At 42.3% G+C, this 24,448-nt stretch overlaps 1 protein-coding gene across 2 annotated transcripts; it reads left to right on the top strand.

The window, feature by feature from the left end:
• Positions 1 to 760: 760 nt before the first annotated feature.
• LOC117428836 (myocyte-specific enhancer factor 2B) lies at positions 761 to 23,950 on the top strand. 2 transcript variants are annotated; one of them, XM_059015210.1, is made up of 9 exons: positions 761 to 1,127; positions 10,527 to 10,607; positions 10,851 to 11,054; positions 11,316 to 11,447; positions 14,095 to 14,266; positions 20,420 to 20,565; positions 21,083 to 21,179; positions 21,815 to 21,926; positions 22,284 to 23,950. In XM_059015210.1, exons 2-9 carry the CDS (start codon positions 10,554 to 10,556, stop codon positions 22,615 to 22,617), a joined length of 1,251 nt encoding a protein of 416 aa, XP_058871193.1. In that variant the 5' UTR covers positions 761 to 1,127; positions 10,527 to 10,553; the 3' UTR covers positions 22,618 to 23,950. The 2 variants fall into 2 exon arrangements, with proteins under 2 accessions (XP_058871193.1, XP_058871192.1); XM_059015209.1 differs by having other exon boundaries at positions 22,266 to 23,950.
• Positions 23,951 to 24,448: the final 498 nt, after the last annotated feature.

Below are 24,448 nucleotides of genomic sequence, written 5' to 3'. Positions count from 1 at the left end.
GCAGTGATTGACTCTAAAGGTTGTGCAACAAAATATTAGGTTAGCGGTCCCATCATTTTTGTCCATGCCATTTTCATTTGTTTTCTTATTTACAATATTATGTTGAATAAAAAATCAAAAGCAAAGTCTGATTTCTATTAAATATGGAATAAACAATGGTGGATGCCAATTACTTTTGTCAGTTTCAAGTTATTTCAGAGAAAATTGTGCATTCTTCGTTTTTTGTGGAGGGGTACCAACAAATTTGAGCACGTCTGTATGTTAATGAGTGTTTTTTGTGTATGACTCCTCCCATGTGTATGATGCGTATGAACACCCCCCCCCCCCCCCCCCCCCCCCCGTCCCGCTGAACAGTTTCCAAATGTTGGCAAATATGTATAGAAAATGATATAGCAGAGTCTGCTATATAGTACAGTGTAGATTGCACACAGCACTGTACACAAAACTGACAGCATTTTGCATGTGAGCAGTTGTGAAATTACTGCAGTCTTTATTGACATGTTGACACAATAACCGAGCTAAGTACATTCTAATATGAACTAACAGATCATGAAATATTAAATGCAATTTAAGAAAATTAATAATTAAAGTCCCCGCTGCCTGCTCACATACTGTATATAGGAATCAACAAGTGGGCGGGGTAATGATGCTGGAATAACACAGTGGACCAATGGTCTCGCTGGAGGGGGGCGTGGCTATGTAAATTAGGCTGAGCAGTGAAGCAATCAGCGCCGGAGAGACCCACGCTGAATGTGAGTTGAGAAGCGATAGGTATGTCATGTCACGGGCACAGTTTGAAGAATATACAGAAGACCATCGGTAATACAATCGCTAGCGAGCCGCAGCACCGTGTCATTACAGACACTTACTCGCTATTATTATAAGCAAATAAACTGTGTTTGAAATTGAGAGCACGGTGCTGGCAAAAGCAACAAGGAAGACAAAGTTACAGGCAGCTTTGAAGCTGTGTTCCGTGTTCTGCAGAAAATTGTGTTTTGCTTTCAATTTAAAAGTAAAAAAAGATATTAATATACATACTATATTTATATATCCTGAATCTTCTGGAGACTTCAAAGGAGCCGATAAGTGCATGTGTCTGGTCGCGCTGAATACGCCGGAGTGGTAAGGTGAGTACGGTAGACATGATTAGGACAGGTAATAGTGCTGGAAATACAGTATGTGTTGTTGTAATACGGTGTTGCAACCGCATATTGCAGTTATTGTGAAGGCGGACATTTTCCTTTTAAGAAAACTTTAAAAAGTATAATGAAGAAACGGCATATACTACTACTACGACTACTACTACTACTACTACTACTACTACTACTAATAATAATAATAATAATAATAATAATAATAATTTTCATCCATCGCAATCGTTCTATGAATCCTACTTACAGTAAGTTCTATAAATACACAAATATGGTGAGCGTTGCCAGGTTCACTGTTCTGATGCACCACCGGACAGTTCAGCATATTTTGAGGTCCAGTTCCATGGAGATTGTGCGGTACGGTAGTACATTGTATTTTGATACTACTTCCAGCACGGCGCTTACAAGAGCGGTGTGTGTAGTGTAGGGACAAAACCGAGTTAGAGTTTTTTTTTGTGTTTGTTATAGCCCTATAAAGACGTCTCTGAAGGTACAGGTGTACAAGGCTTAAGATCAAGGGTTCCAATCCCGGTCCAGGAGGGTTATTCCACTCCAAGTTTAACAGGTACAAAGATATCATAAACTGCTGCAGGTTTGTATGGAGGTTTAATTAGTGCAATTAAACAATTCAGAGCAGGGTTGGAACAAAGACCAGGAGTGGAACACCCCTGCTACAGATTCCAGCCCTCTCCTTCATGTTGTCTGCAGGTATTAGATTCCCCCCATGCTATACACGAGGTACTGAGAGGACTAGGATCTCTAGCAGGGGGGGCTGAAGCTGGCTCATCCATTCCTGGTCTTTGTTCCGACCCTGTTCTAAATTGTTTGATTGAACCAATTGAATAAACCTCCATCCAGACCCTGAAGCACTTCATTATATCATTTTAAATAAAGCCTGCTAATGAGTCTGAATTAGTGCAGTTATATTTCAATGTACTTGTTTTAATATACTTGAAATCAATCAATCAATCAATCTATCTATCTATCTATCTATCTATCTATCTATCTATCTATCTATCTATCTATCTATCTATCTATCTATCTATCTCTCTATCTCCCGATCTTTGGTTTAGAATTTAGAATTCAGAATAGATGCAATAACTATTGACCTGCTTTAACCCCATTTCCGTGGTGAAATCAGGTTTAAGTGTAATTTAAAAAGATCTGTTTCTGGGTGTAATTTGGGCTTCATGGGGTTTAACCCATGACTCAGAACTTGTAAAGGTCTTGAATGAGTCAGAGCTAACCGTGCAGAGCTGGTATCCCACTGAAGCTCAGCACATCTTCATTTCAGCCCTTCCCTTTTGCAGCATGGTGAAGTGGGTGAAGTGGGTGAAGTGGGTGAAGTGGGTGAAGTGGGTGAACCTCATTTCTGCATCACGGCTTAATTCAGAACCTATTAACAGCAACCCAAACACGGGTCTAACTATAAATACCAAACGGGATTGGACAGGAGTTCAAGGGACAGGCCTCTGCAGACGTCCCGTCAGAGAACGCATCAACACTCTTCCAAATTAAACCTGAGACTTAAACCGGGGACGGCCAAAGCTGGCTCATCCACTCCAGTTCTTTGTTCCAATCTTGTTCCAAATTGTTTAACCAATTCAGCCTCCATCCAGACCCTGAAGTAGTTCATTATATCTTTGTACCTGTTAAGCCTGGAGTGGAATAACCCTCTAGGACTGAGATTAGACACCCCTGATCTAAACAGTGGAAGATCTTAATACCGCCCGAAAATTTGTAGACCACATTTTTTGCGGCTGTCAGATAAGTGTGTGTCTATTGTATGTAGCACTGTACTGCTGATACGTGGTTCACGTTAGCATTGCTACCTGCAGTGTTTTGGGGGGTTAGATTACAGCTACATTTCCACATCATGCGAAACTTGTAAGATGTGCGATTATACAATTAATCAGACAATTCACATGATCTGATTAAGGTCACCTGATTTATTTGTTGTCTTTGCAAAGTGCAGAATAGCATACCATAGTCCGTTATTATTTATGTATGTATGTATGTATGTATGTATGTATGTATGTATTTATTTATTTTTGTGTATTTATATTCTGTATTTATTATGCCCTGTATATTAAGTCTAAGCAATTCAAGAGTTGTTATACTTTTCCCTGTGCCATAGAAGTCAATAGGGCCTCTGGGCTATATATACTTACTAAGTACTGTTATAAGATTCTATTCAGCACTCAGTCCACACTTACTGAACCCTTCGTTCACAACGAAGAGACTGCAGCTTGCTACACTTTAAACAGTGCATGCAGGTATTCCTTCTGAGAGTCTGCAGTACAAATCTGTATCTGTGAACTCCACAGGAAATAGAAACTACAAACTACAGAAAAAAACCCAAAAAACGGAATCTTGATATCAGGATCCTTCTCTTTTTTGAGAACAATGCAAATAGCACAGAGCGGTTTTTATCATGGTCTTCGTTTGAGGGCAGACTGCTTTGTAATTAGTTTGTGATTTTGATCACCGCAAAAGTTAGGTCTAAATGTAATGCACGAAATTGCATAAATGCAGCTTGTGTTCATTTGGTACTTAATGGGTTAAACTTCAACAGGGGCATCGTTCTAGTATAAGGCCCTGTGGTGTATAAGACTGTGTGAAACATGTTATACTGTATATGGAAAATAATACATTGACTATACAAAGCACATTAGCCTTACACTGCACATGTGCTACTGTATTAGCACTAAGACTGACATCTTTATTTGACATGCCTGTTTTTGTCAGTGGATAAAACAGTGAAATTGTATCATTCGACTAATGCTTAAATGTTTATACTCTCAAGCATTGAGACTAGTAAAATATGTAAAGACAGAGCTGTTTGTCGGCAGCAGTGGAGCGTCGTCTCAGAGTAATTAGGAGCCCTGTCTATACGACTATAGGAGAGAGGGCCCCCGGGGCCACTGTGTTTGTGTTGCTGTGTTCCATTGCTGCTCTCTGGAGACCAGGCTCCTGGCTAGAGCAGAGGAAGTGGGGGCCCGGGAGGCTTGGGGTGGAGAGGCAGGTGGTGACGCTGGAGGGGGGATAGTGCAATCATTGAATCATTGCATGGCTCTGTAATGCACCTGTTCTGAGCCGTGCCCTAGAAGCAGCAACAGCAGTAGCAACAGCCCAGTTTCCCCACGATCATATCTCTTATACAAGTTTAACACTGTAAATGTGCACAGTCATTTTGCAGTTTTGCTCTCTGCTTTTCCAATGTTTCTATTACATATTTACCATAGTCTATTATTATTATTATTATTATTATTATTATTATTATTATTATTATTATTATTATTATTATTATTTATTTCTTAGCAGATGCCCTTACCCAGGGCGACTTACAATTGTATACAAAAAATACATATGAAAAATTACAATTAAGATAAAAAATACAATGACTTCAGTCCTGATAAGAGCAAATACAAAACACAGTACAATTTGATATCATGGCAGTTCAAGAGCAGATAACAGTGTTGATAGTTACATCAGGGTTAGATACGGGTGCAAGTGAAATACAAGATACTACAGATTGGGTTAAGTGCTGGATTAAATACAGTAAAACAGGGAGCAGATAAGTGCAAGTTAAAGTGCATTACCATGGTTTGCCATGGTTTGCAATATGCTGTGCCGTACCTCTCTGGGCTTTACAGTGCTTCCCTATGCTTTACCATGTTTTCACTAGGATTATTACATTTTGATTTGGTTTTGCTGTGCTAAACTTTTATACAGGGTACCGCAGTTGCCTAAAAGTTATCCTGCAATCAATATCTTAGTTTGCCTTGTGAAGCCTGTTTGGTTCAAAGCGTTACAAACTGCACTGTGGATCAGTAACCATACAGTTTCTTTGCATCATTTACAGAATTACTGGTTCAACAGCGGTGAGCTCTAGTATTTTAAAAAAGCCGTTGCAGTAGATTGCTCTGTCTAATACAAAGCATTCTGCAACAGCTGCCGTGCGAGGTTCAGTTTTGTCGACACTGACGTCTTGTGGTTTTTATTTTATTTTTTTCTCCCCTACGGGTCCCAAACTGAGTTTAAAAGCAGTTGAGAATCCTGTCTATTGCGTAGACCATCAATTAGCCTGTGGTTTTTATACAGTACAGGGATAGCTAGAATTAGCAAGCATTGTGATGCGTGTGAATTTGATTGAGCGCGTTTTGTGGCAAACCTGCAAAGCCACATAGAAGTTAATTCTCTCTGTCTCTCTCTTTCTCACTCTATATATATATATATATATGTGTGTGTGTGTGTGTGTGTGTCTATATACACACATTTGCCTGTGTGTTATTACTGTATAGGCAAGGGCGAGGTGCTCATTAAAGTATTGTACAGTATTCAGTTTAGGCCATACATTTTAAATATACAGAATGCAATTATCTCCAAGTCAACCAGACAACTGGCTGGTCCCAATAAAACACGTTGTTTTGGTATGTAATTACCAGGCTAGAATATACTTAGTTATAAAAAAAACCTCTACATTTTGAATACGTGTTCATTTTATAAGCAGGGTGTAAGATGCCCTGGCCCAAGGGGCAAGCCCGTGTATACTTTATAAGGCAATACTGGCAGCAGAGCGGAGTGCAGAGGAATGCCCCAAATGCCTCAGTGTCGTGTGGGGGAGGACAGATGCCTGATCCCTGGGGGGTCATGGGAACAGCGGCACCGTATCCGTTCAGAAATTGAAATAAAAGCTCCGTGGCTAAATATAGAAGCGGTCCGCACACGTCAAATCCGGGAGAACATTTTCCCTGGATTGTAATTGGCATTGGGATCAATGTCAACCAAACTGGCTGGAGCTTCCTGAGTGAGGATCCTGGGTGGGACGGGTTCTGTTAGCAGTGGAAAGCTAGGCTGTACGTTTTCTTTTATTCTGAATGTATTTTGATGCTGCAGTTATTATGTTTAAAAGTAAATGTAAGGTGTTTTGGGAGGTACAGATCGGGGAGGCTCCACTCCCTTTTGGGGACCGTTTGACTCTGCAGGAGTCCTTTTGTGCTGCACTCTGATCTGGCTGCATAATGTAAACAATGTCTCAGATTTAAAAGGAAATTATAAAGTGCAAATTTATTTTGTTGTTATGCATTCCCTTAATGTGAGGGCAGCCCTGGCCACCAGTGACATGCGAAATTCTCCCTTACATTTGCTTGGTTCCCGAACCAGCCTTATCTCCCTCAGACCTCCCTGGGGCATCCCGAGAGGTAGTGCTGCTGTAAACGAGAGCCCTGGGGCCTTCTGCCAACCAAGAAGTCCTGTCTGCTTTCCATTGGAGGTGCCATCAGTCTCCTAATGGAATATCGGGCAGGTAATAATCTACAGTGAGAATACTTTATAAAACAAAATGTGTAGCCTCTACACAAAACACAACTAGAAACATGCCTGGGCATACTGTTATGCAAATTAATAAAATAGATGTAAACTTCTTCTTATGGTTTTTGCACTCACTCAAAGTGGTGGTTTCTATTATTAAGACAGATCAGAGTGGCGGTTCTATTATTGAGAGAGTTCCGAGTGGTGGTTCTATTATTGAGAGAGTTCCGAGTGGTGGTTCTATTATTGAGAGAGTTCCGAGTGGTGGTTCTATTATTGAGAGAGTTCAGAGTGGCGGTTCTATTATTGAGAGAGTTCCGAATGGTGGTTCTATTATTGAGAGAGTTCCGAGTGGCGGTTCTATTATTGAGAGAGTTCCGAGTGGTGGTTCTATTATTGAGAGAGTTCCGAGTGGTGGTTCTATTATTGAGAGAGTTCCGAGTGGCGGTTCTATTATTGAGACAGTTCCGAGTGGTGGTTCTATTATTGAGACAGATCAGAGTGGCAGTTCTATTATTGAGACATCTTCATTTCACCGTCTCTGAAGCTTTGTGTAAACTCAAAGTGCTGTCCACGTGAGGTTGGGTCTTATTAACTGCTGTTTGCACCTGCTCTATTACATACTATGCAGTAGACCCAACCCTCGAAGGCCATCTCAACAGCTGATCAGTGTCTCCTTTATGAATGAGGCTTTGCCTGAACCCCTCCAGGTTATTCCTTTTCAGTGTCATGATCACAGGTGATATCAGACTCTTTCAGTGGCAGGAGCCCAGAGGGTTTTGATCTAGCCTCTAATTAGAGAACGGCATTAAAGGGTCATCACAGATAATTAGGAATCCCTTATGGGGAGGCAAAACAGGGAACACCAACTGTGTTAAGATGAAAAAAAAAAAATCTCTTTAACATCAGCATCAAAGTTCAGTTTTATTCCGATTTGGATGACATGAGCGTGTGAAGCTGGAGAGGGGTCAGTTTTAATGATCGGACTACCAGCCCCCTGTAGGGTCAATTAGAATTAGAATTACAATTACAGCACCATTGCTTGATGAAATTGTGACTCCAATAACAATACCATTTTGTTCAATTACAATTACAGTTCCAACTCTGCTGCAGTAATTGCAATTAATTGCAATGACACTAAAAACGAACATTGTACACACATGAACATACTCGATTTACTCTAAATAACCAAGCAATAATCACAGGTACAAATACAGAAACATACTATACATCGCTTACATTTTTTTCAAACAAATGTGGTCAGCAAAAGTGGTTGAAAATACAAGAATAACGTCAGATAAATGCGGAATTGAACTGTAATCGATCAAGGATAATTAGAATTACAATTACAGTGTAATTGCAATGAATTACGATTTACATCATTACAATTGTAATTGACTCCTGGTCGGGAGTGAGGCTGGTTTAGGGGTTCATTTGTGCCGGATCATTCAGCATCGCATGACTCCTAATTATTCTCCACTCGGAGCTATAAAACCCTCTCGCTCCAGTTGCTGGTCCACCTGGCATACGTGATCATGGCATTTCTCTACAAGCTATATTAAGATGAGCCGATGGGAGGTGCGGGCCCTCGTTGGGGAAGTACCTGAGCCTGAGGGCCCTGCCTGCTGTGCAGCTGGACAGTGGTTTAGAGCCACACCCTCTCTCTGAGCCCGGGGGAAATCTCAGCAAAGCACAGCACACATGCAACAACATGAGAAGGCTTAACCCTGTCAGGCATGGCTACCTCATATGCGGACGGATGAAAAAACTCTGCTAGTCTTTATATTATTATTAATTTCTTAGCAGACGCCCTTATCCAGAGTGACTTACAAGATATCACATTATTTTTACATACTATTACCCATTTATACAGTTGGGTTTTTACTGGAGCAATCTAGGTAAAGTACCTTGCTCAAGGGTACAGCAGCAGTGTCCCCCACCTGGGATTGAACCCACGACCCTCCGGTCAAGAGTCCAGAGCCCCTAACCACTACTCCACATTGCTGCCCATGGGGACATATGGAAGATCCAAATTCATGACCTCATATGAGGATGCCATTTATCCCCATATAAAGCAATGGAAAAAATGTGAAAACATTTTCAATGAAAAATATATTTATTATGTGTCCAAAACTGTTTTCCGTACTTCAGGCATGAAAGCGTTAATGGAACGCTAACCTCTTCCCTCTTATTAGCACCATCGTTCCCCTTTCCCTTATAAAAGTCTACTCTACTATAATCATAACAAAGTGAAAGCAGGGTAATGCGTAGGTAAGCATTGTGAAGCCCAGAGAGATGTGGTAAAGCATGCTAAAAAAAACAAACCATGGTAAAGTATGGTAAAGGCATAATTATAAAAATGAGAAAGCTGCAAACTCACCATGCAGATATACTGTGGTGAACTTTTATCATGGTTTCTTCTGATTCGTTGCTTGTATTTGTTACTGTATTTTTGCTTTCACTGTGCATTATTACACTTTGCTGTGCTTTTACTATGGGACACGTTTATAAGGGTTAGTTTACCCTGTTTTTTAAATATGCTTTACCACACCTCTCTGTGTTTCACAATGCTTCCCTATGCTTTACCAGACCTCTCTGTGCTTTACAATGCTTGCCCATGCTTTACCAGACCTCTCTGTGCTTTACAATGCTTGCCTATGCTTTACCACACCTCTCTGTGCTTTACAATGCTTGCCTATGCTTTACCATACCTCTCTGTGCTTCACAATGCTTGCCTATGCTTTACCAGACCTCTCTGTGCTTCACAATGCTTGCCTATGCTTTACCAGACCTCTCTGTGCTTTACAATGCTTCCCTATGCTTTACCATACCTCTCTGTGCTTCACAATGCTTCCCTATGCTTTACCAGACCTCTCTGTGCTTTACAATGCTTGCCTATGCTTTACCAGACCTCTCTGTGCTTCACAATGCTTCCCTATGCTTTACCAGACCTCTCTGTGCTTTACAATGCTTCCCTATGCTTTACCAGACCTCTCTGTGCTTCACAATGCTTCCCTATGCTTTACCAGACCTCTCTGTGCTTCACAATGCTTCCCTATGCTTTACCACACCTCTCTGTGCTTTACAATGCTTCCCTATGCTTTACCCTGCTTTGTTGCACTTTGCTGTGCTTTTACTATGGGATACTTTTCCTATCTGTCTGTTTATTTGAACCAATCACGAGAGAGCAGGAGGGTGGATGGACAGTGCTGTGAATCTTTAGAAGCTGGTTGGGTATTTATAACCCCGGTTCTCAGAAACACCAGCAGTGGTCCCGGGACACTCCACAGCACGGGGGCGTGTAGCTACATTTAGGAAACTCCCCTCCTAAGCAGGCCAGCTTCACTAATAATAGCTGCCTGAAGCTGACACATTGACTGGTGCCATTTCCCATAGAAATCATTCATAGTTTCTTTCAATATAACATTAATTGGGGTGTCTATTTTTAGAAGCCCTGGCCCAAAAAAACTTCATCTTCTCGTCACAGAGTAGCTCCAGCCCCCCATTACTTTTAACTGTATTGTATAAATCGCCCCAAAACTTGTGCAGAAGACATCCGAAAGGTTCTCATAATTGATATTCCTGTGGATTACAGGTGCCTGTTTCAGCAATGCTAAGGTAAATGAAATAGTTTTAAGACGATGAGCTCACCTTTGTAAAGCACTTTGGCTGTGAAAGGCGCTGTTTAAGTCCAAGATTGTTTCTGTGGTTATTAACTTAAAGAACAGCACATTTAGCCCCATGACATGGAGGATCAATGACTTGTGTTTTTGTCCATGGGAAATGCATAGCTTCAACATGGGGCAAATTTAAACTGAAAATGTAATGGGTTCAACTTTTCAGGGATGGAAATAAGACTCCTGTTGCCTAGCAGTTTCACCCATTCCAGGTTTTGAGCTTGATCAGCCACAGCGTATAAGTAACAAGCTCAGGTGATTAAACTTATAGTAAAACCAAGAATGGATCAAACTGCTGTGCAACGTGAGTCTTATTTCCATCGCTGCTTGTATTGGGATTAGTCGGGAAATGAGCTCAACTGGACCTTCTTTTGTCTCATCACAGAACCTGAATCAGGGCTGAGGTGCGAGGATGGGGAGAAAGAAGATCCAGATCTCCAGGATACTGGATCAGCGCAACAGACAGGTAGCTATTCACTCATCTATACACCAGAGCCCATCGCAGTGCAGGCAGAGTGAGTGCATGGGAACTCCTGCAGATTAGGGAGTTGATCTTATCTTGTATTTGGCATATCTGACTTTCTCAAACCGCCTGACAGACCAGGACTGAGTTCAGTGCTTTTTGTTAGCGTGCCCGCCTCCTGGACTCCAGCAGGACGTGCTCTCCGCAGTGCAGTGAATACCGAGCCCCTGCGTTGTTGTCCCGCAGGTGACGTTCACGAAGCGCAAGTTCGGTCTGATGAAGAAGGCGTACGAGCTGAGCGTGCTCTGTGACTGTGAGATCGCACTCATCATCTTCAACAGCAACAACCGGCTGTTCCAGTACGCCAGCACAGACATGGACAAGGTGCTGCTGAAATACACTGAGTACAGTGAACCGCACGAGAGCAGGACCAACACAGACATCCTGGAGGTATAAACACCCCCTCCCCTCCCCTCCACTCTCCATCCCTCCTCTCCAATCCCTCTCTCCCCTCCAATCCCTCCTCTCTAATCCCTCTCTCCTCTCTAATCCCTCTCTCCCCTCCACTCTCCATCCCTCCTCTCTCCCCTCCAATCCCTCCTCTCTAATCCCTCTCTCCCCGCCCATCCCCAACCCTCTCCACCCAGCACTGCGAAACACTAAGTACAGCACAGACATCCTGGAGGTATCTAACTGTTCTGTGTCCTGCAGACCCTGCGGAGGAAAGGCCTGGGGCTGGACGCTGTAGATCTGGACAGCGAGGAGGCGATGAGCGTGGCAGCGGAGAAATACCGGCAACTGAACGAGGGCATTGACCTGTCCCTCGGCCGCCAGCGCTACTACGTGAGTGAAAACGAGGGGGGCGCTGGTACCCGTACTTGTACGAAGGGGGCGCTGGCACCTGTACTTGTACTTGTAACTGCCTTTAAGAAGTATGTATCAGCAGGTGTTAATTAAATCCATTAGAACATTAGAAATGTGTGTAGCAAAGAAGAAGCCATACTAATAGGGGATTTCAACTTCCCCATATAAAATGGGAGAACCCTGTGGGGAGCACAACAGCCGAAATTGAAATGGTAGAAATGATAAATGACTGCTTCCTAATGCAATTTGTCAAGGCACCGACTAAAGGGGAGGCATGCTTTGATTTAGTCTTTTCAAATAACAAAGACAGAATAACGTAAACAGAGGTCAGAGAACCATTGGCAAACTCAGACCACAACATGGTCTCATGTGAAGTGCTTTTTAAAACCACAAAAGTAACAACTAAAGCTAAGGTTTACAATTTTAAAAAGGCCAACTATGAGGGAAGTAAGCAGAGACTAACAGAAGTAGACTGGAGAAAATACACATCCACAGAAAAAGCATAGCTAGTTTTCAAAAATGTAGTACTAGAGGCGCAAAACAATTGCATCCCAAAAGTAGACAAATCCAAATCTAAAACAAAATGGTCAAAATGGTTTAATAGATCAATTTAAAAAAAATATCCAGAGAAAAAAGGCACTTTACAAAATGTTTTAAAGGGACCAAGAACAAAGTACACAGAAAGAGTACTTGGAACTGCAACCACAAGTCAAAAAGGAAGTTAGAAAGGCCAAGAGAGAGATAGAAATTGCCAAGGGGGTTAAAACCAATTCCAAAAAGTTTTTTTCCAATATTACAACAGCAAAAGAACATTCAAGGAGGAAGTAAAATGTTTCAGAGATACAAATAGCAAAATCATAGACGAAGAGAAAAAAATAGCAAATATATTAAATGATTACTTTTCACAAGTTTTTACAAAGGAGGACACGGACAACATGCCCCACATGTCGGCCTGTTCCTATCCAGTTTTAAATAACTTTAGCATAACAGAGGCAGAAGTGTTAAAGGGACTAGGAGCTCTTAAAATAAACAAATCCCCTGGGCCGGATGAGATCCTCCCAATAGTACTCAAAGAAATGAAATAAGTTATTTACAAACCGCTAACCAAGATCATGCAACAGTCTCTTGACACAGGGGTTGTACCGACAGACTGGAGAATTGCAAACGTAATACCGATCCACAAAAAGGGATACAAAACCGAACCAGGTAACTACAGACCAATAAGCCTGACTTCTATTATATGTAAACTTATGGAAACTATAATAAAATCCAAAATGGAAAATTACCTATATGGTAACAATATCCTAGGAGACAGTCAGCATGGTTTTAGGAAAGGGAGATCGTGTCTAACTAACCTACTTGACTTTTTTGAGGATGCAACATTGAAAATGGATAATTGCAAAGCATACGACATGGTTTATTTAGATTTCCAGAAAGCTTTTGACAAAGTCCTGCATAAAAGATTAATTCTCAAACTGAACGCAGTAGGGATTCAAGGAAATGCATGCACATGGATTAGGGAGTGGTTAACATGTAGAAAACAGAAAATACTGATTAGAGGAGAAACCTCAAAATGGAGCGAGGTAACCAGTGGTGCACAACAGGGATCAGTATTAGGTCCTCTGCTCTTCCTAATCTACATTAATACTTAGATTCTGGTATAGTAAGCAAACTTCATTCAGAACTGGGCAGACACATGACAAATGACATTTAATAGAGAAAAGTGTAAGGTACTGCATGCAGGCCATAAAAATGTGCATTATAAATACCATATGGGAGACACTGAAATTGAAGAAGGAATCTATGAAAAAGATCTAGGAGTTTATGTTGACTCAGATATGTCTTCATCTAGGCAATGTGGGGAAGCTATAAAAAAGGCCAACAAAATGCTTGAATATATAGTGAAAAATGTTGAATTCAAATCAAGGGAAGTAATGTTAAAACTTTACAATGCATTAGTAAGACCCCATCTAGAATATTGTGTTCAGTTCTGGTCACCTCATTACAGAAATATTGCTGCTCTAGAAAGAATTATCCTGGGTTTAAAAGGCATGTTGTATGCAGACAGGCTAAAAGAATTGAATCTGTTCAGTCTTGAACAAAGAAGACTACACGGCGATCTGATTCAAGCATTCAAAATTTTAAAAGGCATCGACAATGTCGACCCAAGGGACTTTTTCGACCTGAAAAAAGAAATGGAGATTAGATAAAAGGGCATTCAGAACAGAAAATAGGAGGCACTTTTCTACACAGAGAATCGTGGGAGTCTGGAGCCAACGCCCCAATAATGTTGATGAAGCTGACACCCTGGGATCCTTCAAGAAGCTGCTTGATGAGATTCTGGGATCAATAAGCTACTAACAACCAAATGAGCAAGATGGGCCGAATGGTCTCCTCACGTTTGTAAACTTTCTCATGTTCTTATGTTCTTATATAACCCAGGTTAAGGGAATGCATAACAAAAAAAAATCATTTTAAGAATAAATGGAAAATATGAAACAGGTGCAAGAACAGAAACCACAGCATGATTATTTGACCGGACTGAATTAAATACAGTACGTTGTGTATCATCTTTACAGTGATCTTCCCTCATTCACGCTCTCTTCTTCCCTCTCCTCTCTCTCAGGGCGCCCCTCTCCTCCCTCCAGAGGCTCAGTACCTGCTCTCAGGCCCCTGTGAGAACGGGTTCTCCACGGGGAGCCCAGCCAGCACCCACCTCAGCTCCCACAGACCCTCCCCCTACAAACCAGCGGGACCCAGGACTGCCCCCCAGCACTCTCCTGTACCCCCACACCCAGGTGCGTTCACACAGTCACGCTGCATCCTTCTGTAGTGCAGCCTTCTGATCTGCACTGAAACGATATGCACTGAAACGACATGCACTGAAACGACATGCACTGAAACGATACGCACTGAAACGACATGCACTGAAACGATATACACTGAAACGATATGCACTGAAACGATATACACTGAAACAATATGCACTGAAACGATATACACTGAAACGATATGCACTGAAACGATATGCACTGAAACGATATGCACTGAAACGATATACACTGAAACGACATGCACTGAAACGATATGCACTGAAACGACATGCACTGAAACGATATGCACTGAAACGACATGCACTGAAACGATACGCACTGAAACGACATGCACTGAAACGATATGCACTGAAACGATATGCACTGAAACGATATACACTGAAACGATATGCACTGAAACGATATACACTGAAACGATATGCACTGAAACGATATGCACTGAAACGATATGCACTGAAACGATATACACTGAAACGACATGCACTGAAACGATATGCACTGAAACGATATGCACTGAAACGATATACACTGAAACGATATGCACTGAAACGACATGCACTGAAACGATATGCACTGAAACGATATGCACTGAAACGATACGCACTGAAACGATATGCACTGAAACGATATGCACTGAAACGATATGCACTGAAACGATATGCACTGAAACGATATGCACTGAAACGACATGCACTGAAACGACATGCACTGAAACGATATGCACTGAAACGACATGCACTGAAACGACATGCACTGAAACGATATGCACTGAAACGACATGCACTGAAACGACATGCACTGAAACGATATGCACTGAAACGATATGCACTGAAACGATATGCACTGAAACGATATGCACTGAAACGACATGCACTGAAACGACATACACTGAAACGATATGCACTGAAACGACATGCACTGAAACGACATACACTGAAACGATATACACTGAAACGACATACACTGAAACGACATACACTGAAACGATATACACTGAAACGATATACACTGAAACGATATACACTGAAACGACATGCACTGAAACGACATGCACTGAAACGACATGCACTGAAACGATATACACTGAAACGATACGCACTGAAACGATACGCACTGAAACGACATGCACTGAAACGACATGCACTGAAACGATATGCACTGAAACGATATGCACTGAAACGACATGCACTGAAACGATATGCACTGAAACGACATGCACTGAAACGATATGCACTGAAACGATATGCACTGAAACGACATGCACTGAAACGACATGCACTGAAACGACATGCACTGAAACGATACGCACTGAAACGACATGCACTGAAACGATATGCACTGAAACGATATGCACTGAAACGACATGCACTGAAACGACATGCACTGAAACGACATGCACTGAAACGATACGCACTGAAACGACATGCACTGAAACGACATGCACTGAAACGATATGCACTGAAACGATATGCACTGAAACGATATGCACTGAAACGATATGCACTGAAACGATATGCACTGAAACGATATGCACTGAAACGACATGCACTGAAACGATATGCACTGAAACGATATACACTGAAACGATATGCACTGAAACGATATGCACTGAAACGATATGCACTGAAACGATATGCACTGAAACGACATGCACTGAAACGACATGCACTGAAACGATATACACTGAAACGATATGCACTGAAACGATATACACTGAAACGATATGCAATGAAACGACATACACTGAAACGATATGCACTGAAACGACATGCACTGAAACGATATACACTGAAACGATATGCACTGAAACGACATGCACTGAAACGACATGCACTGAAACGATATACACTGAAACGATATGCAATGAAACGACATACACTGAAACGATATGCACTGAAACGACATGCACTGAAACGATATACACTGAAACGATATGCACTGAAACGACATGCACTGAAACGATATGCACTGAAACGATATGCACTGAAACGACATACACTGAAACGATATGCACTGAAACGACATGCACTGAAACGATATGCACTGAAACGACATGCACTGAAACGATACGCACTGAAACGATATACACTGAAACGATATGCACTGAAACGATATGCACTGAAACGACATGCACTGAAACGACATGCACTGAAACGATATGCACTGAAACGATATACACTGAAACGATATGCACTGAAACGATATGCACTGAAACGATATGCACTGAAACGATATGCACTGAAACGACATGCACTGAAACGACATGCACTGAAACGATATGCACTGAAACGATATACACTGAAACGACATGCACTGAAACGACATGCACTGAAACGACATGCACTGAAACGATATACACTGAAACGATATACACTGAAACGATATGCACTGAAACGATATGCACTGAAACGACATGCACTGAAACGATATACACTGAAACGATATGCACTGAAACGATATACACTGAAACGATATGCACTGAAACGATATGCACTGAAACGACATGCACTGAAACGATATACACTGAAACGATATGCACTGAAACGATATACACTGAAACGATATACACTGAAACGACATGCACTGAAACGACATGCACTGAAACGATATACACTGAAACGATATGCACTGAAACGATATGCACTGAAACGATATGCACTGAAACGATATGCACTGAAACGATACGCACTGAAACGACATGCACTGAAACGATATACACTGAAACGATATACACTGAAACGATATACACTGAAACGATATGCACTGAAACGATATGCACTGAAACGACATGCACTGAAACGATATACACTGAAACGATATGCAATGAAACGATATGCACTGAAACGACATGCACTGAAACGATATACACTGAAACGATACGCACTGAAACGACATGCACTGAAACGACATGCACTGAAACGATATGCACTGAAACGATATGCACTGAAACGACATGCACTGAAACGATATACACTGAAACGATACGCACTGAAACGACATGCACTGAAACGACATGCACTGAAACGATATGCACTGAAACGATATGCACTGAAACGATATACACTGAAACGATATGCACTGAAACGATATGCACTGAAACGACATGCACTGAAACGATATGCACTGAAACGACATGCACTGAAACGATATGCACTGAAACGATACGCACTGAAACGATATGCACTGAAACGACATGCACTGAAACGATATACACTGAAACGATATGCACTGAAACGATATACACTGAAACGATATACACTGAAACGATATGCACTGAAACGATATGCACTGAAACGACATGCACTGAAACGATATACACTGAAACGATATGCACTGAAACGACATGCACTGAAACGACATGCACTGAAACGATATGCACTGAAACGATATGCACTGAAACGACATGCACTGAAACGATATGCACTGAAACGATATGCACTGAAACGACATGCACTGAAACGATATACACTGAAACGATACGCACTGAAACGACATGCACTGAAACGACATGCACTGAAACGATATGCACTGAAACGACATGCACTGAAACGACATGCACTGAAACGATACGCACTGAAACGACATGCACTGAAACGATATGCACTGAAACGACATGCACTGAAACGATATGCACTGAAACGACATGCACTGAAACGACATGCACTGAAACGATACGCACTGAAACGATATACACTGAAACGATACGCACTGAAACGACATGCACTGAAACGACATGCACTGAAACGATATGCACTGAAACGATATGCACTGAAACGATATGCACTGAAACGATATGCACTGAAACGATATACACTGAAACGATATGCACTGAAACGATATACACTGAAACGATATGCACTGAAACGACATGCACTGAAACGACATGCACTGAAACGATATGCACTGAAACGATATACACTGAAACGATATGCACTGAAACGACATGCACTGAAACGATATGCACTGAAACGATATACACTGAAACGATATGCACTGAAACGATATGCACTGAAACGATATGCACTGAAACGATATACACTGAAACGACATGCAATGAAACGACATGCACTGAAACGACATGCACTGAAACGATATGCACTGAAGAGGGTAGAATGCACTTACTCTTTATGTGTCGAAGCGAGAGCTGTCAGGAGCCCGCGGTTCAGGGGTGGGGGGGGGGGGGGGGAGGGGGAAGGGGAATGTGTGTGTGGGGGGGGGGGGGGGAGCGCTTGCTGCTGAGTCAGCCAGTGCAGTGAGCTGTGCAGTCAGGAAGCGAGGCCGGCTGGGCGGAAGGACCCCTACGAGATAGCGATGCAGACCTGATTTGTGGCTTTAGCACCTCGCCCTGTGTCATGACACCACCTGCAGCCCCCCCAGCATTCTCAGAGAGAGACTACCCACTATATTTGCACAGTAGTTTTGCACTTTTAGCTTGCTTTTCCTACGGCTATACTGGGCTTTTCCCATAGTTTACCCTGGTTTGCCTTGTCTTTTTATATGCTTTACCACAACACTCTGGGCCTTACATAGCTTTACTACACTGTTCTGTGCTTTTACTACAGAACCCTTTTATAAGGGTAGTCACACCTCGGTCGTCCAGCCTGTCACTCTTTCCATCTGTCTCGACCCACACGCTCTCACACTTCCTGCAGTGCACTGTGTCGAAAAACAGCACGGTATGTGAAAGCAAGGTGTAAGACAAGCATGGGCAAGCACAGTAAACCACTGGAATACTGTCAACAAACCTGCGCTGCAAGTGAGCCCCTTTGCAATAAGGCAGCGTTCACACTGACACGTTACCCTTTTTGAATAGTTTTCTAACCCAATGTATGTGCAATACCCTGAGCATTGTGTCTCTGAGTCTCTATACACTATACAGCTATGGCTAACAGTTTTGCATCACCTATTGAATGAATTCAGAAAGTCGAATGAAACCACACCGCCTTGTGGTTTTCCATTTACTGAACGAAAACCTGACAACCTTTCAAATATGTGACATTTTGAAATTTAACATGAAATACTGTACTACTTCCGTTAGACTTTTGCAATATCATTTTGTATTTTCTTTGATTACATAAAATATCTAAATTTTGTTCATGTTTTTTCACATTTTTTTTTTTTTTATTTTGTAATTATGTCTCAATCCTAAAATTCTAGGCAATGCTAAACTTTTGGCCACAGCTGTATACTTGTGGTTGGGTTGATATTGTGAGTAGTGCTATACCATGGTAAAAGAATAGTAAAGTGTAGTAAAGCATGCTGAAACTTTAACTAACACAGCATTGCAAACACCGTGGTTAATCATGGTAGCGCACAGTACAAGCATGGGGAAAGTGTGCTAAACTGCAACTGTGCTGTATTACTGTGTTTTTCCACATGAATGTAATGCTAGCTTACCAGTTCCGAAACCCTCCTCTGGGTCCTAACACCCTCCATGCCTGTGCTGCTGTCTGTACTGTGGGCAGATCCCTTTAAAGAGGGAACCACAGAGATTATCACAAGGTTTTCCATTCATGGGTGGAAGTGCTGATTAATATGTGTGTGTGTGTGTGTGTGAGAGAGAGAAGATGAGGTGAGGAGCCAGAGAGAGAGAGAGAGAGAGAGAGAGAGGAGGCCGTGGGTAACCCACAGAGCTCAGTATCTAACAGGAAGTGGCTTCGTTGCTAACACAGACAGATAAGGCTGTCTAATTGAAGCCCACACAGTTTACACTGGGGCTGTTTGTCTGTGTTGAGGTGTGCACACAGATTGCCTACCCCTGTCCCAGGATTACCACAAGGTTTGGGTGCTAAATGAGAGATTCTGGGGTGCTGGGGGCAGCACTGTGTTTTTTTATCCATACCAACCATTACACTGTGAATGGGGTCCAGGGCCTCAATGTACTAATGAATGGAGTGTGAGAAATACATGTGTGGTAGCGTTGTGTCACAGACGTCATAAACCATCAATAAGGGCAACTCCTTACCACTTAAATACGGTACATAATGTAATTCATTAAATACTGAAATATGTATTTCCCTATCAATCCTTTATAAATATGCTTTATTACACGATGCTGAGCTTTTACAAACTTTTATAAGGGTAAGTGTCACTGCCTGGTTGTCTCTCTCTCTACAGGGATCGGCTACTCCATGTTCTCCCACAGCAACCAGAACCGCACCCTGGAAACGAAGACTCCTCCTCCCCTGGGCCTGAGTGCGGAGAGCCGCAGAGCGGAGATGCACGCAGCCCTGAGTGGGACCCGAGCTGGCCTGGGCACTGCGGTGAGACAAGCACTGGGGGGGGCAGGGGAGCTGGATCCAGCTCAGGCACGGGACTGATCCCAAATCTGGCTTGTGTGAATTGAGTTTCGATGTTGGTCTGGTTCCTAGTAAAGAGATATCTCAGTTCTCTAGGCTCAGAGAGACCCAGGCAGCGTCTAGACTTGGAGACTGAGTTACCCACTCACTTTTACTTCTGTTTTGTGTTCCTCCCATGCTGCATCACTCAGTTGATACTGTAGAAGCACCATTTATAACTAAGATAAGGAGCTTTGCTGGTATCAGTTGAAAAGCTGTAAAAGTTTAAGCAAGTGAGTGCTAAACAAAAAACTTTTTTTAAGTTTTTTTTTTTCTAGAAAAGCTGGACTACAAGTACCATAATGCATTAGGATGCAAGTTAAAAAAAAAAATTACAATTCAAAGAACTGTCCCTGTGAACCCGGATCCTTGTGGTCCCTCGAACTATAAACGTCTTCTTGCAAATTTCTCGTGTTTGATTGGTGTTCTTGGTTTGTTGCAGAGGGGGCTGTACCCAGGGATGCACACAGGAAGCCAGGTGGTTGCCATGGGGAAAGCTGGTTTATCTGGGTACACCCTGTCTGCTGCGGGGCCACCAGGTGAGAGAGAGAGAGAGCTGACCAGAGATCACACAGGATTGATTACGGACAGTCGAGCGAGAGAGAGCTGACCAGAGATCACACAGGCTTGATTACGCACAGTCGAGCGAGAGAGAGCTGACCAGAGATCACACAGGATTGATTACGCACAGTCGAGCGAGAGAGAGAGCTGACCAGAGATCACACAGGATTGATTACGCACAGTCGAGCGAGAGAGAGAGCTGACCAGAGATCACACAGGATTGATTACGCACAGTCGAGCGAGAGAGAGAGCTGACCAGAGATCACACAGGATTGATTACGCACAGTCGAGCGAGAGAGAGAGCTGACCAGAGATCACACAGGATTGATTACACACAGTCGAGCGAGAGAGAGCTGACCAGAGATCACACAGGCTTGATTACGCACAGTCGAGCGAGCGAGAGCTGACCAGAGATCACACAGGATTGATTACGCACAGTCGAGCGAGAGAGAGCTGACCAGAGATCACACAGGATTGATTACGCACAGTCGAGCGCTCACAATCAGGGTGCTTTGAGGCTGGGCAACTTCGTGCCACTGCAATGCTGAAAATATATATATATATATGACGTCATCGATATGTTATTTTTGTTTGTTTGTTTGTTTATTTGTAGAATACTCCCACCCAGGATTTGCCCATTCAGTGTCACTCCAACGCAATCCAGTCAGTCCCTGGCATCAGTCACAGCACCAGGACATGCCCGCCATGCCACACAGCAGTCTGGGGTAAGTGACCAAATCTAGACCCAGGCTGTACAGTGAGTGGGGGAACAGTTTCATAGCCTCAGACAGTTGGAATGGAACTTTGTGGAAAATCAGCCAGCTGAAATGACGTCACAGTGTGGTAGGAGTTTCATCAGTTGTCCAACAGTGCCATCTACTGGATATAAATTGTAAATACTCTTATAAATATCATGGGTCATTCTGATCAGGGTGTTCTCTGTTAAACCGGTCAGCAACACCCCATTGACTATCTGCACCACACATTAAAATTATCTAAAAATATATATAGTGACCCTAATGGGGGTAGAATGCTGACAGCAATATGATTGATTTTGTTTTTAGCCATCTTGCTTCTTACAGGATATCCAGCGGTGGAGGCCCCTTTCTTGGGCAGAACCCGAGTCCGACCTCCCCTCTTGCTGCCCCTCCTCCTCGGTCTCTGAGCGTCAGCATCAAATCAGAACGCCTCTCTCCGGTCAACGCCTGCTCCCCGGCCACACCCCCACAGCACCACCTCACCCGACACTCTCCAATCAGCAACCCCGATTCCACAGACACCGCCCCGCTGGACAGCTACCTAGCCAATCAGAGGGACGACTACCTGAAGGGCAGGTACTCCTGCCCACTGATCCCTGAGGACAAAGGAGGCCTGCCTGGCAGGAGGTTAGAAATCACGGAGGACTGGCAGAGATAAACGGGCCAGTCCTTTTTTGGTTTTATTTTACAGGAAAACCTCTCTTATCCGAGCCAATTGGGATCAGGGTGCGTCCGGAATAGTGGAATTGTTCGGATAATCGGATTAAAGCTGTCAAACTGTTTAAATGACTTTTTCCAATCGAAGAACCTCCTATCTGTAAATATATCACATACAGCTATGTCCAAACGTTTTGCATCATGTCATCAAAGAAACCACAAAATGATATTTCATGTTCATTTTTAATTCAATCTGTTAACGTCACGTTATTCAGCAGGTTTCATTCGACTTCATGAAGCAAAATGAGTTAATTCTATAGGGCGCTGCAAAACTTTTGGCCAGAGCTGTATGCAGCACTGCACTGTTCTGTAAATACCGGAGATTGAGGGCTGAATCGTACATTTTCTTTGCAAAGAGGGCAGAAGAGCACAGCACACAACAGAACAGGCTGACAAGGGGCTGTTCAGATAACAGAGGTTTTACTGTATGATACAAGGTTTCAGAGTCTGTTTATCATCAATGAGATGGTATTCACTAAACTTTTAACTCACACTTTATTTAAAGACTTTTTTTTATTTTTGATTAATTCAATAAGGTTTTGATATTATTACAAAAGGTGTTTGTAAAAGTTTTGTCAGTTTCAAAACGCTCTCAGACCTCAGGGCATGTTTAAATAGAGTGTGAGTTAAGATCAAGTGAATTAAGGACACTGGCCAGACTTCGATAAGTCTGGCTTACATCCACATGCATGGATCTGGCTTGAATTAGGAGATGCTTTAGCTCTGTTACTGTGCGCTATGAGTGTGATAATACATGTTTATCTTCCAGAAATATCTTTCACAGAAATCTCTGCCCAGCGAGACAGCTCAGACTCAGTGTCTTTATAGATACTGCCCCATTGGCCATACAAGTGCGGTTTTTGAAAACACTGACCACTGAATCACTCCTGACTTTAAAAAGGGAGTGTCTTATGATACTGTATGTGCATAGCAAATATTATTAAGATATAAGAGATGGGGAGAATACAGTGGCTGTGGCAGGACTGGGATTGGATAGCCCTGGTATAGACCATTTAAAATCAGGTTTTCTTAAAAAAGAATAAATGTTATTCTTATTGTTTTTTTTTTATTATTGCACTATTTTACTAATAAAAAAACATATATAATTGTCTTACTAGATATGTTTTTGTTTGGCTAATTCCATTTTTGGTTCAAGTCTTAGCGCATATCGCAAGAAACAAAAGTTATTTTTAATAACAGCACTGCTAGCGTCAGATAACAAAGCTGTTTTTTGACATTGTATGCAGTTTTATCATTAAATAATTTCACCCAGCTATTACTGTATGTTTTATTTTGTTGTATGTTTACTCTGAAAACGTGCCTTTGCTTTTAAATAATCTGTAGCACTGGCGCTGGTAAATCTGAAATCAAAGACAGTTGCACAATTGGCCTTCACAGCTGCGAGTCTACCGTCTGGAGTAGTTCACATATCTGTCCACCAGAGGTCACTCTGTGCCCTTTAAATTGCCCAACATGCTCATGACTCAATTGCGTTTTTCCCTCCAAGGAGACAGATCACACGTTTTATTCTCATTAATGCCCCTCCTCCCTTTTTTTTTCCTTGACAAAAGAGACATTTTAAGGAACAGCCTGGGAAAATCGCTGCCAATTTGGAAATGCACGCTCTTCAAAGTCTTTTGTCATCCGAATTATGCAAAATGCGCTATTTCCATACATTAAGTGCCGCGTCACTGTCTGGCTTGTAACCCCTTGCACAATTATATCGCTCGCACAGATCTGAACTGCACGCTGACTGCTTTCATAATGAGCTT

Source organism: Acipenser ruthenus, chromosome 49 (genome assembly GCF_902713425.1).
Source record: "Acipenser ruthenus chromosome 49, fAciRut3.2 maternal haplotype, whole genome shotgun sequence".
NCBI lineage: Eukaryota > Metazoa > Chordata > Actinopteri > Acipenseriformes > Acipenseridae > Acipenser > Acipenser ruthenus.
This window is presented reverse-complemented; position numbering and strand designations above follow the sequence as displayed.

What these genes read in the sequence shown, in the direction of transcription:
- LOC117428836 (XM_059015209.1), top strand. Translation starts at nt 10,554, where the DNA reads ATGGGGAGAAAGAAGATCCAGATCTCCAGGATACTGGATCAGCGCAAC. An exon ending in TCGGCCGCCAGCGCTACTAC is followed by an intron (nt 11,448 to 14,094) that starts GTGAGTGAAAAC and finishes CCTCTCTCTCAG; the next exon opens with GGCGCCCCTCTCCTCCCTCC. An exon ending in TCCTGTACCCCCACACCCAG is followed by an intron (nt 14,267 to 20,419) that starts GTGCGTTCACAC and finishes CTCTCTCTACAG; the next exon opens with GGATCGGCTACTCCATGTTC.